Source organism: Oncorhynchus mykiss, chromosome 30 (genome assembly GCF_013265735.2).
Source record: "Oncorhynchus mykiss isolate Arlee chromosome 30, USDA_OmykA_1.1, whole genome shotgun sequence".
Taxonomy (NCBI): domain Eukaryota; kingdom Metazoa; phylum Chordata; class Actinopteri; order Salmoniformes; family Salmonidae; genus Oncorhynchus; species Oncorhynchus mykiss.
The window spans coordinates 313,170-328,424 of record NC_050570.1 but is presented as its reverse complement, the minus strand read 5'-3'; the positions used below and the strand labels follow the sequence as shown (position 1 = coordinate 328,424).

General features: G+C 43.1%; 1 protein-coding gene across 1 annotated transcript in view; it reads right to left on the bottom strand.

The window, feature by feature from the left end:
- LOC110522685 (anoctamin-1-like) overlaps positions 1–15,255 on the bottom strand; it is a 269,945-nt gene that overhangs the window by 30,838 nt on the left and 223,852 nt on the right. The window contains exons 17-21 of the mRNA XM_036968555.1: positions 14,765–14,966; positions 13,552–13,663; positions 5,968–6,025; positions 5,779–5,879; positions 43–197 (exon numbers count right to left, since the gene is read on the bottom strand). Coding sequence (XP_036824450.1) covers positions 43–197; positions 5,779–5,879; positions 5,968–6,025; positions 13,552–13,663; positions 14,765–14,966 — 628 coding nt within the window. The remainder of the gene's footprint in view (positions 1–42; positions 198–5,778; positions 5,880–5,967; positions 6,026–13,551; positions 13,664–14,764; positions 14,967–15,255) is intronic.

The following is a 15,255-nucleotide window of genomic DNA, read 5'->3' as shown; positions in this document are numbered from 1 at the left end:
ACTTTGGGTGCGGGTGCGTGTGTGTGCGCGTGCTTGACTCACTCATCTCCATGTATTCCGGGCTAAGCCCCTCATAGGGATCAAGAGAGAAGTCTTTGTCCCACTGTTGCTTTGGCCTCTTCGTCTCCTCCTCATCCTCATCTTCCTCTCCTCCTTTATCCTTCTCCTTGTATGTTCTGTACATTTTTTTTAGCTTACTGCAGAGAGAGAAAGTGATAGAGACAGAGAGAGAATTAAAGTAGTTATACAGTGCAGTAGACATTACAGTGCATTCAGACAGTATTCAGACCATGACTTTTTGTTACGTTACAGCCTTATTCTAAAATTAATTAAATTGTTTTAATTTACACACAATACCCCATAATGACATCACAATACCCCATAATGACATCACAATACCCCATAATGACATCACAATACCCCATAATGACATCACAATACCCATAATGACATCACAATACCCCATAATGACATCACAATACCCCATAATGACAAAGAAAAAACAGGTTTAAGAAATGTTTGCAAATGTAAAAAGAAAAAAATGAAATATCACATTTACATAAGTATTCAGACCCTTTACTCAGTACCTCTGGCAGCGATTACGGCCTCGAGTCTTCATGGGTATGACGCTACAAACTTGGCACAGCTGTATTTGGGGAGTTTCTCCCATTCTTCTCTGCAGATCCTCTCAAGCTCTGTCAGGTTGGATGGGGATGCGTCACTGCACAGCTATTTTCAGATCTCTCCAGAGATGTTCGATTGGGTTCAAGTCCAGGTTCTGGGTGGGCAACTCAAGGACATTCAGAGAATTGTCCCGAAGCCACTCCTGCGTTGTGGCTTCGGCTGTGTGCTGAGGGTTGTTTTCCAGTTGAAAGATGAACCTTTGGCCCAGTCTGAGGTCCTGAGCACTCTGAAGCAGGTTTTCATCAAGGATCTCTCTGTACTTTGCTTTGTTCATCTTTCCCTCGATCCTGACTAGTCTCCCAGTCCCTGCTGCTGATTAGTGCCTTTTGTCCAGCTCTATACCATAAAGGCCTGATTGGTGGAGTGCTGCAGAGATGGTTTTCCTTCTGGAACGTTCTCCGATCTCCCCAGAGGAATTCTGGAACTCTGTCAGCGTGACCATTGGGTTCTTCAACTCCCTGACCAAGGCCCTTCTCCCCGATTGCTGAGTTTGGCTGGGTCGCCAGCTCTAGGAAGGGTCTTGGTGCTTCCAAACTTCTTCCATTTAAGAATGATGGAGGCCACTGTGTTCTGGGGACCTTCAATGCTGCAGAAATGTTTTGGTACCCTTCCCCAGATCTGTGCCTCGACTCCTTCCTGTCTCAGAGCTCTACGGACAACTCCTTTGACCTCATTGCTTGGTTTTTGCTCTGACATGCACTGTCAACTCTGAGACCTTATATAGACAGGTGTGTGCCTTTCCAAATCATGTCCAATCAATTGAATGTACCACAGGTGGACTCCTATGAAGTTGTAGAAACCTCTCAAGGATGATCAATGGAAACAGGATGATTCCCGAGCTCAATTTCCAGTCTCATAGCAAAGGCTCTGAATATGTAAATAATGTATTTCTGTTTAAAAAATAAAAAATAAAAAGTGTTTTTGCTTTTACATTATGGGGTATTGTGAGGAAAAATTATTATTTATTCAATTAAGGCTGGAAGGTAACAACATCTGGAATAAGGGAAGGGGTCTGAATACTTTTCGAATGCCCTGTATATATTTTTTTAGCTGTAAGCTGTATTTACTTTGGGTTATGTAGGGTATATATATGTATATATATATATATATATATATATATATATAGGGTTATGCAGGGTATATATATGTATATATATGTATATATATATATATATAGGGTTATGTAGAGTATATATATATATATATATATATATATATATATATAGGGTTATGTAGAGTATATATATATATATATATATAGGGTTATGTAGGGTATATATGTGTATATATATATATATATATATATATATATATAGGGTTATATATGTATATATATATATATATATATATATATATATATATATATATATATATATATATATATATATAGGGTTATGCAGGGTATATATATGTATATATATATATAGGGTTATGTAGAGTATATATATATATATGTATATATATAGGGTTATGTAGGGTATATATATGTATATATATAGGGTTATATAGGGTATATATGTGTATATATATATATATATATATATATATATAGGGTTATATATGTATATATATATATATATATATATATATATATATATATATATATATATATATATATATATATATATATATATATATAGGGATATGTAGGGTATATATATGTATATACACTGCTCAAAAAAATAAAGGGAACACTAAAATAACACATCCTAGATCTGAACGAATGAAATATTCTTATTAAATACTTTTTTTTTCTTTACATATTTGAATGTGCTGACAACAAAATCACACAAAATTATCAACGGAAATCAAATTTATCAACCCATGGAGGTCTGGATTTGGAGTCACACTCAAAATTAAAGTGGAAAACCACACTACAGGCTGATCCAAATTTGATGTAATGTCCTTAAAACAAGTCAAAATGAGGTTCAGTAGTGTGTGTGGCCTCCACGTGCCTGTATGACCTCCCTACAACGCCTGGGCATGCTCCTGATGAGGTGGCGGATGGTCTCCTGAGGGATCTCCTCCCAGACCTGTACTAAAGCATCCGCCAACTCCTGGACAGTCTGTGGTGCAACGTGGCGTTGATGGATGGAGCGAGACATGATGTCCCAGATGTGCTCAATTGGATTCAGGTCTGGGGAACGGGCGGGCCAGTCCATAGCATCAATGCCGTCCTCTTGCAGGAACTGCTGACACACTCCAGCCACATGAGGTCTAGCATTGTCTTGCATTAGGAGGAACCCAGGGCCAACCGCACCAGCATATGGTCTCACAAAGGGTCTGAGGATCTCATCTCGGTACCTAATGGCAGTCAGGCTACCTCTGGCGAGCACATGGAGGGCGATGCGGCCCCCCAAAGAAATGCCACCCCACACCATGACTGACCCATCGCCAAACCGGTCATGCTGGAGGATGTTGCAGGCAGCAGAACGTTCTCCACGGAGTCTCCAGACTCTGTCACGTCTGTCACATGTGCTCAGTGTGAACCTGCTTTCATCTGTGAAGAGCACAGGGCGCCAGTGGCGAATTTGCCAATCTTGGTGTTCTCTGGCAAATGCCAAACGTCTTGCACAGTGTTGGGCTGTAAGCACAACCCCCACCTGTGGACGTCGGGCCCTCATTACCACCCTCATGGAGTCTGTTTCTGATCGTTTGAGCAGACACATGCACATTTGTGGCCTGCTGGAGATAATTTTGCAGGGCTCCGGCAGTGGTCCTCCTGCTCCTCCTTGCACAAAGGCGGAGGTAGCGGTCCTGCTGCTGGGTTGTTGCCCTCCTCCACGTCTCCTGATGTACTGGCCTGTCTCCTGGTAGCGCCTCCATGCTCTGGACACTACGCTGACAGACACAGCAAACCTTCTTGCCACAGCTCGCATTGATGTGCCATCCTGGATGAGCTGCACTACCTGAGCCACTTGTGTGGGTTGTAGACTCCATCTCATGCTACCACTAGAGTGAAAGCACCGCCAGCATTCAAAAGTGACCAAAACATCATGCCAGGAAGCATAGGAACTGAGAAGTGGTCTGTGGTCACCACCTGCAGAACCACTCCTTTATTGGGGGTGTCTTGCTAATTGCCTATAATTTCCACCTGTTGTCTATTCCATTTGCACAACATCATGTGAAATTTATTGTCAATCAGTGTTGTTTCCTAAGTGGACAGTTTGATTTCACAGAAGTGTAATTGACTTGGAGTTACATTGTGTTGTTTAAGTGTTCCCTTTATTTTTTTGAGTAGTGTATATATAGGGTTATGTAGGGTATATATACAGTGGGGCAAGAAAGTATTTAGTCAGCCACCAATTGTGCAAGTTCTCACACTTAAAAAGATGAGAGAGGCCTGTAATTTTCATCATAGGTACACTTCAACTATAACAGACTAAATGAGAAAAAAAATCCAGAAAATCACATTGTAGGATTTTTAATGAATTTATTTGCAAATTATGGTGGAAAATAAGTATTTGGTCACCTACAAACAAGCAAGATTTCTGGCTCTGTGGATCTGTTGGGGCGGTATGCAAATTGGAGTGGTTCTAGAGTTTCTGGGATAATGGTGTTGATGTGAGCCATGACCAGCCTTTCAAAGCATTTCATGGCTAGAGACGTGAGTGCTAAGGTTGGTAGTCATTTATGCAGGTTAGCTTAGTGTTCTTGGGCACAGGGACTATGGTGGTCTGCTTGAAACATGTTGGTATTACAGACTCGGATAGGGAGAGGTTGAAAATGTCAGTGAAGACACTTGCCAGTTGGTCAGCGCATGCTCGCGGTACACGTCCTGGTAATCCGTCTGGCCCTGCAGCCTTGTGAATGTTGACCTGTTTAAAGGGCTTACTCACATCGGCTGTGGAGAGCATGATCACACAGTGGTCCGGAACAGCTGATGCTCTCATGCATGTTTCAATGTTCCTTGCCTCGAATCGAGCATAGAAGCTATTTAGCTTGTCTGGTTGGCTTGTGTCACTGGGTAGCTCTCAGCTGTGCTTCCCTTTGTAGTCTGTAATAGTTTGCAAGCTCTACCACATCCGACGAGAGTCAGAGCCGGGTATAGTACGATTCGATCTAAGTCCTGTATTGAAGCTTCTGGGTTAGAGTCCCGCTCCTTGAAAGTGGCAGCTCTACCCTTTAGCTCAGTGCAAATGTTGCCTGTAATCCACTGCTTCTGGTTGGGGTATGTACGTATGGTCACTGTGGGGACGATGTCATCAATGCACTTATTGATGAAGTCAGTACTGATGCGGTATACTACTCAATGCCATCGGAAGAATTCCGGAACATATTCCAGTCTGTGATAGCAAAACAGTCCTGTAGCATAGCATCTGCTTCATCTGACCACTTTTTTATAGACTGAGTCACTGGTGCTTCCTGCTTTAATTTTTGCTTGTAAGCAAGAATCAGGAGGATACAATAATGGTCAGATTTGCCAAATGGAGGGCGAGGGAGAGCTTTGTACGCATCTCTGTGTGTGGAGTAAAGGAGGTCTAGATTTTTCCCCTCTGGTTGCACATTTAACATGCTGATAGAGATGAAGTAAAACTGATTTAAGTTTCCCTGCATTAAAGTCCCCGGCCACTAGGTGCGCCGCCTCTGGATGAGCGTTGTCCTGTTTGCTTAAGCCCTATACAGCTCATTGAGTGCGTTCTTAGTTCCAGCATCGGTCTGTGGTGGTATGTAGACAGCTACAAAAAATACAGATGAAATCTCTCTCGGTAAATATTGTGGTCTATAACTTATCATGAGATCCTCTACCTCAGGCGAGCAAAACCCTGAGACTTCCTTAGATATCGTGCACCAGCTGTTGTTTACAAATATGCATAGGCCCCCGCCCCATGTCTTACCAGAGGCTGCTGTTGTATGCTGCCGATAGTGTATAACCCGCCAGCTGTTTGTTCTTAATGTCGCCGTTCAGCCATTTTAAGATAGTTATATATTTACAGATATGAACTAGCTAACTACTAATGTAGTAACCTAGGTAACGTCTAGGTAACCTAATCTAGGTAACGTTAAAGCTACCTCTCAGACTGCTCCAAACTGTAATTGACATAAGCGATAGTATGTGTGTGTGTGTTTGTGTGTGTGTGTGTATATACATACGGTATAACAATCTCGAACACGTTGTTCTGGATGAGTTGTTTTCCCAACATGATCATACTAAGCTGGATACACAGCTCTATCAGACAGCCTGGTGGGGCACACTGTGGAGAAAATACGCACACACGCAAACAGCATTAGTGTGTGTGTGTTTGTGTGCACATGTGTGTGTGTGTGTTGTAGTGAACCCACCTCCTCCATGCGGAAGTGGCCAAACAAGTAGACATAGTCCCCTGGAGGTCCAGCAAACCTACAGAGCGAGAGGGAGGAGGGGAGAGAGGCACATACAGTGGGAAAGCATTCAGACCCCTTGACTTTTTCCACATTTTGTTTTACGTTACAGCCTTATTCAGACGTATTTACTCAACTTTTACCCTCAATCTAAACACAATACCCCGAACTCATCAATAAGCTAAGAACCCTGGAACTAAACACCTCCCTCTGCAACTGGATCCTGGACTTCCTGAAGGGCCGCCCCCAGGTGGTAAGGGTAGGTTACAACACATCCGCAATGTTGATCCTCACACAATACTCCACAATGACAAAGCAAAAACAGGTTTTAATAAATGTTGCAAATGTATAAAAAAAATAAAAAATGAAATAACTTATTTACATAAGTAATCAGACCCTTTGTTATGAGACTCAAAATTGAGCTCAGGTGCATCCTGTTTCCATTGATCATCCTTGAGATGTTTCTACAACTTGATTGGAGTCCACCTGTGGTAAATTCAATTGATTGGACATGATTTGGAAAGACACACACCTGTCTATATAAGGTCCCACAGTGCATGTTGACAGTGCATGTCAGAGCAAAAACCAAGCAATGAAGTCGAAGGAATTGTCAAGGCACAGATCTAGAGAATGGTACCAAAAGATTTTTGCTGCATTGAATGTCCCCAAGAACACAGTGGCCTCCATCATTCTCATTCTAGAGCTGGCCACCCGGCCAAACTAAGCAATTGGGTGAGAAGGGCCTTGGTCAGAGAGGTGACCAAGAACCTGATGGTCATTCTGACAGAGCGCCAGTGTTCCTCTGTGGAGTTGGGAGAACCTGCCAGAAGGACAACCATCTCTGCAGCACTCTATCAATGAAGCCTTTATGGTAGAGTGGCCAGACGGAAGCTACTCCTCAGTAAAAGGCACATGACAAGATTGAACACTTTGGCCTTAATGCCAAGCATCACATCTGGCATCATCCCTACATTTGACGCATGGGGGTGCCAGCATCATGGTGTAATTATGTTTTTCAGCAGCAGGGACTAGGAGGCTAGTCAGGATCGAGGGAAGATGAATGGAGCAAAGTACGGAGAGATCCTTGATGAAAACCTTCTCCAGAGCGCTCAGGACCTCAGACTGGGGCGAAGGTTCACCTTCCAACAGGACAACGACCCTAAGCAAACATTCAAGACAACGCAGGCATGGCTTCGGGACAAGTCTCTGAATGTCCTTGAGTGGCCCAGCCAGAACCCAGACTTGAACCCGATCTAACATCTCTGGAGAGACCTGAAAATAGCTGTGCAGCAACACTCCCCATCCAACCTGACAGAGATTGAGGATCTGCAGAGAAGAATGGGAGAAACTCCCCAAAATACAGGTGTGCCAGGCTGCAATCGCTGCCAAATGTGCTTGAGTAAAGGGTCTAAATACTTACTTAAATGTGAAATTTCCGTTTTATTTCAGAAATTAGCCAAAATAAACAACTGTTTTTGGTTTGTCATTATGGGGTATTGTGTGTAGATTGATGAGAAAAAAAAACATTTTAATAAATTTTAGAAGAAGTTGTAATGTAACAAAATGTGGAAAAACTCAAGGGGTCTGAATACTTTCTGAAGGCAATGTAATTAGGTACCTAGCTAAGTAAACAACATGCATAATTTAGCCTGTTTCATCAGCTTTTGGAAAGAGTTTGGCATTGTCAGCTGGTCCACTTTCATCACCACTATAGCTGTCAAGCAAATGAAACAATATTTGGATTTAGTCCCAAACACAATGCTTTTAGTTTTAAAAAATATTTAGAACAAATGTATTCCTTGCCATCCACGCAGTCATTTCAGTCGCTGTAGTAGCTGACTTATATACTATATACATAAATAGACACTCTGGCTTTACTCACAGTCAGTGGCATGTCGTTAGTAAAGACTTAAAAAGTAAGGGGTGTAGACAGCTACCTTGGGGAATTCCTGATTCTACCTGGATTATGTTGGAGAGGCTTCCATTGAAGAACACCCTCTGTGTTTCTGTTAGACAGGTAACTCTTTAGCAGGGGGTCTAGAGCCATAATGTTTTTCCAGCAGCAGACTATGACCAGCACCGAAGTCTAACAGCCCCCATAATCTTTTCATCATCAACTTCTCTCAGCCAATTATCAGTAATTTGTGTAAGTGCTGTGCGTGTTGAATGTCCTTCCCTATAAATGTGCTGAAAATCTGTTTTAAATTATTTTAATGTAAAATAGCATTGTATCTGGTCAAATACAATTTTTTCCAAAAGTTATCAAAAAAGGGTTAGTAACAGGTTGATTGGTTGACTATTTGAGCCAGTAAAGGGGGCTTTACTATTCTTAGGTAGCAGAATGAAAGGGCACACACGTTCTAGTAGGCTTAAATTGAAAATATGGCAAATAGGAGTGGCAATATAGTCTGCTATTATCCTCAGTAATTTTCCATCCAATTTGTCAGACCCTGGTCATTGTTTTTTTTGTTTTTATTTTACTGTTTTTTAAACTTTTTATTATATCCAAGCCGCACTGCTTCTTGACACACTGCCCGCTTAACCCGGAAGCCAGCCGCACCAACGTGTTGGAGGAAACACTGTACAACTGGCAACCATGTCAGCATGCATGCGCCCGGCCCGCCACAGTAATTGATAGAGCGCGAAATAACAAGGACATCCCGGCCGGCCAATTTATTATAATAATTTTATTTCACCTTTATTTAACCAAGTAGGCCAGTTGAGAACAAGTTCTCATTTACAACTGCGACCTGGCCAAGATAAAGCAAAGCAGTGCGACAAAAACAACAGATTTACACATGGGATAAACAAACGTACAGTCAATAACACAATAGAAAATCTGTATACAGTGTGTGCAAATGAAGTAAGGAGATAAGGCAATAAATAGGCCATAGTGGCGAAGAAATTATAATTTAGCAATTAACACTGGAGTGATAGATGTGCAGATGAGGATGTGCAAGTAGAAATACTGGTGCGGAAAAGAGCAGAAAAAAAAACAAATATGGGGATGAGGTAGGCAGTTGGTTGGATGGGCTATTTACAGATGGGCTGTGTACAGCTGCAGTGATCGGTAAGCTGCTCTGACAGCCGATGCTAGAAGTTAGTGAGGGAGATACAGTGGGGCAAAAAAGTATTTAGTCAGCCACCAATTGTGCAAGTTCTCCCACTTAAAAAGATGAGAGAGGCCTGTAATTTTCATCATAGGTACAGTTCAACTATGACAGACAAAATGAGAGAAATCACATTGTAGGATTTTTAATGAATTTAATTGCAAATTATGGTGGAAAATAAGTATTTGGTCAATAACAAAAGTTTATCTCAATACTTTGTTATATACCCTTTGTTGGCAATGACAGAGGTCAAACGTTTTCTGTAAGTCTTCACAAGGTTTTCACACACTGTTGCTGGTATTTTGGCCCATTCCTCCATGCAGATCTCCTCTAGAGCAGTGAAGTTTTGGGGCTGTTGCTGGGCAACACGGACTTTCAACTCCCTCCAAAGATTTTCTATGGGGTTGAGATCTGGAGACAGGCTAGGCCACTCCAGGACCTTGAAATGCTTCTTACGAAGCCACTCCTTCGTAGCCTGGGCGGTGTGTTTGGGATCATTGTCATGCTGAAAGACCCAGCCATGTTTCATCTTCAATGCCCTTGCTGATGGAAGGAGGTTTTCACTCAAAATCTCACGATACATGGCCCCATTCATTCTTTCCTTTACACGGATCAGTCGTCCTGGTCCCGTTGCAGAAAAACAGCCCCAAAGCATGATGTTTCCACCCCCATGCTTCACAGTAGGTATGGTGTTCTTTGGATGCAACTCAGCATTCTTTGTCCTGCAAACACGAAGAGTTGAGTTTTTACCAAAAAGTTATATTTTCGTTTCATCTGACCATATGACATTCTCCCAATCTTCTTCTGGATCATCCAAATGCTCTCTAGCAAACTTCAGACAGGACTGGACATGTACTGGCTTAAGCAGGGGGACACGTCTGGCACTGCAGGATTTGAGTCCCTGGCGGCGTAGTGTGTTACTGATGGTAGGCTTTGTTACTTTGGTCCCAGCTCTCTGCAGGTCATTCACTAGGTCCCCCCGTGTGGTTCTGTGATTTTTGCTCACCGTTGTTGTAATCATTTTGACCCCACGGGGTGAGATCTTGCATGGAGGCCCAGACCGAGGGAGATTATCAGTGGTCTTGTATGTCTTCCATTTCCTAATAATTGCTCCCACAGTTGATTTCTTCAAACCAAGCTGCTTACCTATTGCAGATTCGGTCTTCCCAGCCTGGTGCAGGTCTACAATTTTGTTTCTGGTGTCCTTTGACAGCTCTTTGGTCTTGGCCATAGTGGAGCTTGGAGTGTGACTGTTTGAGGTTGTGGACAGGTGTCTTTTATTCTGATAACAAGTTCAAACAGGTGCCATTAATACAGGTAACGAGTGGAGGACAGAGGAGCCTCTTAAAGAAGAAGTTACAGGTCTGTGAGAGCCAGAAATCTTGCTTGTTTGTAGGAGACCAAATACTTATTTTCCACCATAATTTGCAAATAAATTCATTAAAGATCCTACAATGTGATTTTCTGGATTTTTTTCTCTCATTTCGTCTGTCATAGTTGAAGTGTACCTATGATGAAAATTACAGGCCTCTCATCTTTTTAAGTGGGAGAACATGCACAATTGGTGGCTGACTAAATACTTTTTTGCCCCACTGTATAAGTCTCCAACTTCAGTGATTTTTGCAATTTGTTCCAGTCATTGTCAGCAGAGAACTGGAAGGAAAGGCGGCCAATTTGAGGAGTTGGCTTTGGGTATGACCAGTGAAATATACCTGCTAAAACGCGTGTTATGGGTGGGTGTTGCTATGGTGACCAGTGAGCTGAGATATGGCAGAGCTTTACCTAGCAAAGCCTTATAGATGACCTGGAGCCAGTGGGTTTGGTGACGAATATGTAGCGAGGACAAGCCAATGAGAGCATACAGGTCGCAATGGTGGGTAGTGTATGGGGCTTTGGTGACAAAACGGATGGCACTGTGATAGACTGCATCCAATTTGCTGAGTAGCGTGTTGGAGGCTATTTTGTAAATGACAGCGCTGAAGTTTAGGATCGGTAGGATAATCAGTTTTACGAGGGCATGTTTGGCAGCATGAGTAAAGGAGGCTTTGTTGTGAAATAGGAAGTGTTCTATGGCATTGAAGCGTTGTTTGGTGGTTGGTTAACCCAGTGTCCAAAGAAGTGCCAGATGTATACATAATGGTGTCGTCTGCGTAGAGGTGAATCAAAGAATCACCCGCAGCAAGAGAGACATCATTGATATATACCGAGAAAAGAGTCGGCCCGAGATTTAAACCCTGTGGCATCCCCATAGAGATTACCAGAGGTCCGGGAAACAGGCCCTCAGATTTGACACACTGAACTCTATTTGAGAAGTAGTTAGTGAACCAGACGAGGCAGTCATTAGAGAAACCAAGGCTATTGAGACTGCCTATAAGAATACGGTGATTGACAGAGTCGAAAGCCTTGACCAGGTTGATGAAGATGGCTGCACAGTACTGTTTTTATCGATGGTGGTTATGATATCGTTTAGGACCTTGAGCACGGCTGAGGTATACTCATGACCAGCTCGGAAACGGGATTGCATAGCGGAGAAGGTACGGTGGGATTCGAGATGGTCGGTGATCTGTTTGTTCACTTGGCTTTCAAAGACTTTAGAAAGGCAGCGCAGGATGGATGATATTTCTGTATCAGTTTGGGTCTAGATTGTCTCCCACTTTGAAGAGGGGGATGACCTCGGCCGCTTTCAAATCTTTAAGAATATCAGACGATACGAAAGAGAGGTTTAACAGATTAGTAATAGGGGTTGCAACAATTTGGGTTGATAATTTTAGGAAGAGACCATCCAGAATGTCTAGCCCAACTGTTTTGTAGGGATACAGATTTTGCAGCTCTTTCAGAACATCAGCTGTCTGGATTTGGGTGAAGGAGAAGTGGGGGAGGCTTGGGCCAGTGCGGGGGGTGTAGAGCTGTTGGCCCAGGGTTGGGGTTGCCAGGTGGAAAGCGTGGCCAGCCGTAGCGAAATGCTTATTGAAATTCTCGATCATAGTGGATTTATCGGAGTTTCCTAGCCTCAGTGCAGTGGGCAGCTGGGAGGAGGTGCTCTTATTCTCCATGGACTTTACAGTGTCCCAGAAGGAGGTGCTCTTATTCTCCATGGACTTTACAGTGTCCCAGAAGGAGGTGCTCTTATTCTCCATGGACTTTACAGTGTCCCAGAAGGAGGTGCTCTTATTCTCCATGGAATGCTGTGGGAACAACGTCCTCGAAGCACGTATTGATAAAGCCAGTGATGGATGTGGTGTACTCCTCAAGGCCATCGGAAGAATCCCGGAACATGTTCCAGTCTGTGATAGCAAAACAGTCCTGTAGTTTATCATCTGGAAGAACCCTTCTGGGAGGGATCCCTGCAGAGTAACGGCCAGTCGGCTGTAGAGAGCCGACACAGCGGAGACACTTCCACTAGGCCAGAGCGGTATCTGACTACTGGGGTAGAAAACAAAGAAGAAGTAGGCGGGTGTGGATTCCCTAGTAGCTTGTGTACGTTCACTACTTGTTTGCTAAAAGTAGCCACTTTGCACCTGTAGGCCTCCGCAAGCAAATAGCAGCTACATTGGAAGTCCTGGCAGACCACATTGTCCCGGGTAAACCAAACACAGAATTAAACATTTTGTGAAATTCACGTTGTGATAAATGAATGGCGGAGTATTGTAATTCAGGCTAGCAAAACACGTTTCATCAACACACTCACTGACATTGGGGGGCGTGTCGCGCTGATGATATTACATGTGTTGTAGTGATGAGATTACAACCAGATAGTTAACATTTATTTAACAATCCCTTGAAAATGGCACGAAGTTGTCAATGATTTAGTGGAGCTGGGGGTCTCCTTGCCCCGGGAAGGAAAATTGATTGCTCTGCACCTTGTGATGTTTTATTGATAACGACCTGTAGACACCGTCTGGAACACAATTTTAACCAATCAGCATCCAGGATTAGACCCGCCCGTTGTATAAAAGTAATTACATTGCTCTTTTTTCATTCATAAAGCTCTTTTGCAAAAACTCCCTCTGTACCTAACATCATGAATAACCTTTACACGTAGGAGTTACCACACCCAATGTCAGGGATGGCTAACTCTGGAAATGAATTGGGTCTCTACATAGGTAAATCAGATTTTAGTTTTATTGCATTTAACTTGTGGAATAATCTCCAAAAGTAAAAAAAAAAAAAATGATTTGGTGCCTGTAGAGCAATTCAGATGAATGATTGACGACCTTTATGCTGAAACATGGGTTTATTTTCTATGATTGTGTATGTGTATCTCTGTTTGGCTTTTCCTAGTAAACTGATGTGTATAATGTTTTATTATTTGGTATTGTGGTGCTATACAGGGCTCATTTGGAAAGGAGACCTTGGTCTCAACATGACTCCCTGTCAATATAAAGGTTCAATAAAAATAAATAAATAAAACACACACACACACACACACCCTCACCTGCCCTTGAAGAAAGCCACATAGAAGACGGGAGCAAAGGTGTTCATGGACTTCAACAGAAACGATTTCAGAATCAGACGCTCCTCAAACTCCGCTTCTGTCTTAGGAACCTCTGACAGACAAGACAAGCAGCCAATCACATTATTAGACGTTATCAGAAGTGTGCTAAACAGTTCAGTGAGCCAGACAGTGACAGGTTGAGGGTTAGTGTTAGGGTTAAGGTTAAGGTGAGGGTTAGTGTTACCCAGTTTAGTGAGCCAGACAGCGATAGGGTTAGTGTCAGTGTTACCCAGACAGCGATAGGGTCAGTGTTACCCAGTTTAGTGAGCCAGACAGCGATAGGGTTAGTGTTAGGGTGAGGGTCAGTGTTAGTGTTACCCAGACAGCAATAGGGTCAGTGATACCAAGTTTAGTGAGCCAGATAGTGATAGGGTTAGTGTTAGGGTCAGGTTAGTGTTACCCAGGTTAGTGTTAGGGTTACCCAGTTTAGTCAGCCAGACAGCGATAGGGTTAGTGTTAGGGTCAGGGTTAGTGTTAACCAGTTCAGTGAGCCAGACAGCAATACGGTTAGTGTTAGGGTGAGGGTCAGTGTTAGGGTCAGTGTTATCCAGTTCAGTTTATTTATTTATTTTTATTTTACCTTTATTTAACTAGGCAAGTCAGTTAAGAACAAATTATTATTTTCAATGACGGCCTAGAAACAGTGGGTTAACTGCCTGGTCAGGGGCAGAACGACAGAACGAGGGATTTGAACTTGCAACCTTCCGGTTACTAGTCCAACGCTCTAACCACTAGGCTACCCTGCCGCCCCGCTCAGTGAGCCAGGCAGTGATAGGGTGAGGGTCAGTGTTAGTGTTAGGGTTAGGGTCAGTGTTACCCAGTTCAGTCAGCCAGACAGCGATAGGGTCAGTGTCAGGGTTAGTGTTAGGGTGAGGGTCAGTGTTAGGGTCAGGTTAGTGTTACCCAGTTTAGTGAGCCAGACAGCGATAAGGTCAGTGTTAGTGTTAGGGTGAGGGTCAGTGTTAGGGTCAGGTTAGTGTTACCCAGTTTGGTCAGCCAGACAGCCAGACAGCGATAGGGTGAGGGTCAGTGTTAGGGTTAGGGTGAGGGTCAGTGTTAGGGTCATGTTAGTGTTACCCAGTTTAGTCAGCCACACAGCCAGACAGTGTTAGGGTCAGTGTTAGGGTGAGGGTCAGGTTAGTGTTAGTGTTACCCAGTTTAGTGAGCCAGACAGCGATAGCACCGTAGATCTCATCCAGTATCAATACAACAAGCAGGTTGATGATGATGGCAGTGGTGGTGACGGTCATCCTAACAGAGGCCTTGGCCTCAGGGTCTGGGTTCATGGACCAGATAGACAGCATGGTGATACGATACAGGATCACTCCAAACACTGCGGAAAACGTTACCCCCATCTAACACAAACACACATACAGTAAATTATCAACCAAAATACAGGAAAGAGTGATACATAGCTAACTATTGTAATTAGCCTGTATAAGCATTGTTCGCTATCTAATCAAATTAAACTTTATTTGTTAAATGCGCCGAATACAACAAGTGTAGACCTTTTTATTTTACTTCACCTTTATTTAACCAGGTAGGCTAGTTGAGAACAAGTTCTCATTTGCAACTGCGACCTGGCCAAGATAAAGCGAAGCAGTTCGACACATACAACAACACAGAGTTACACATGGAATAAAC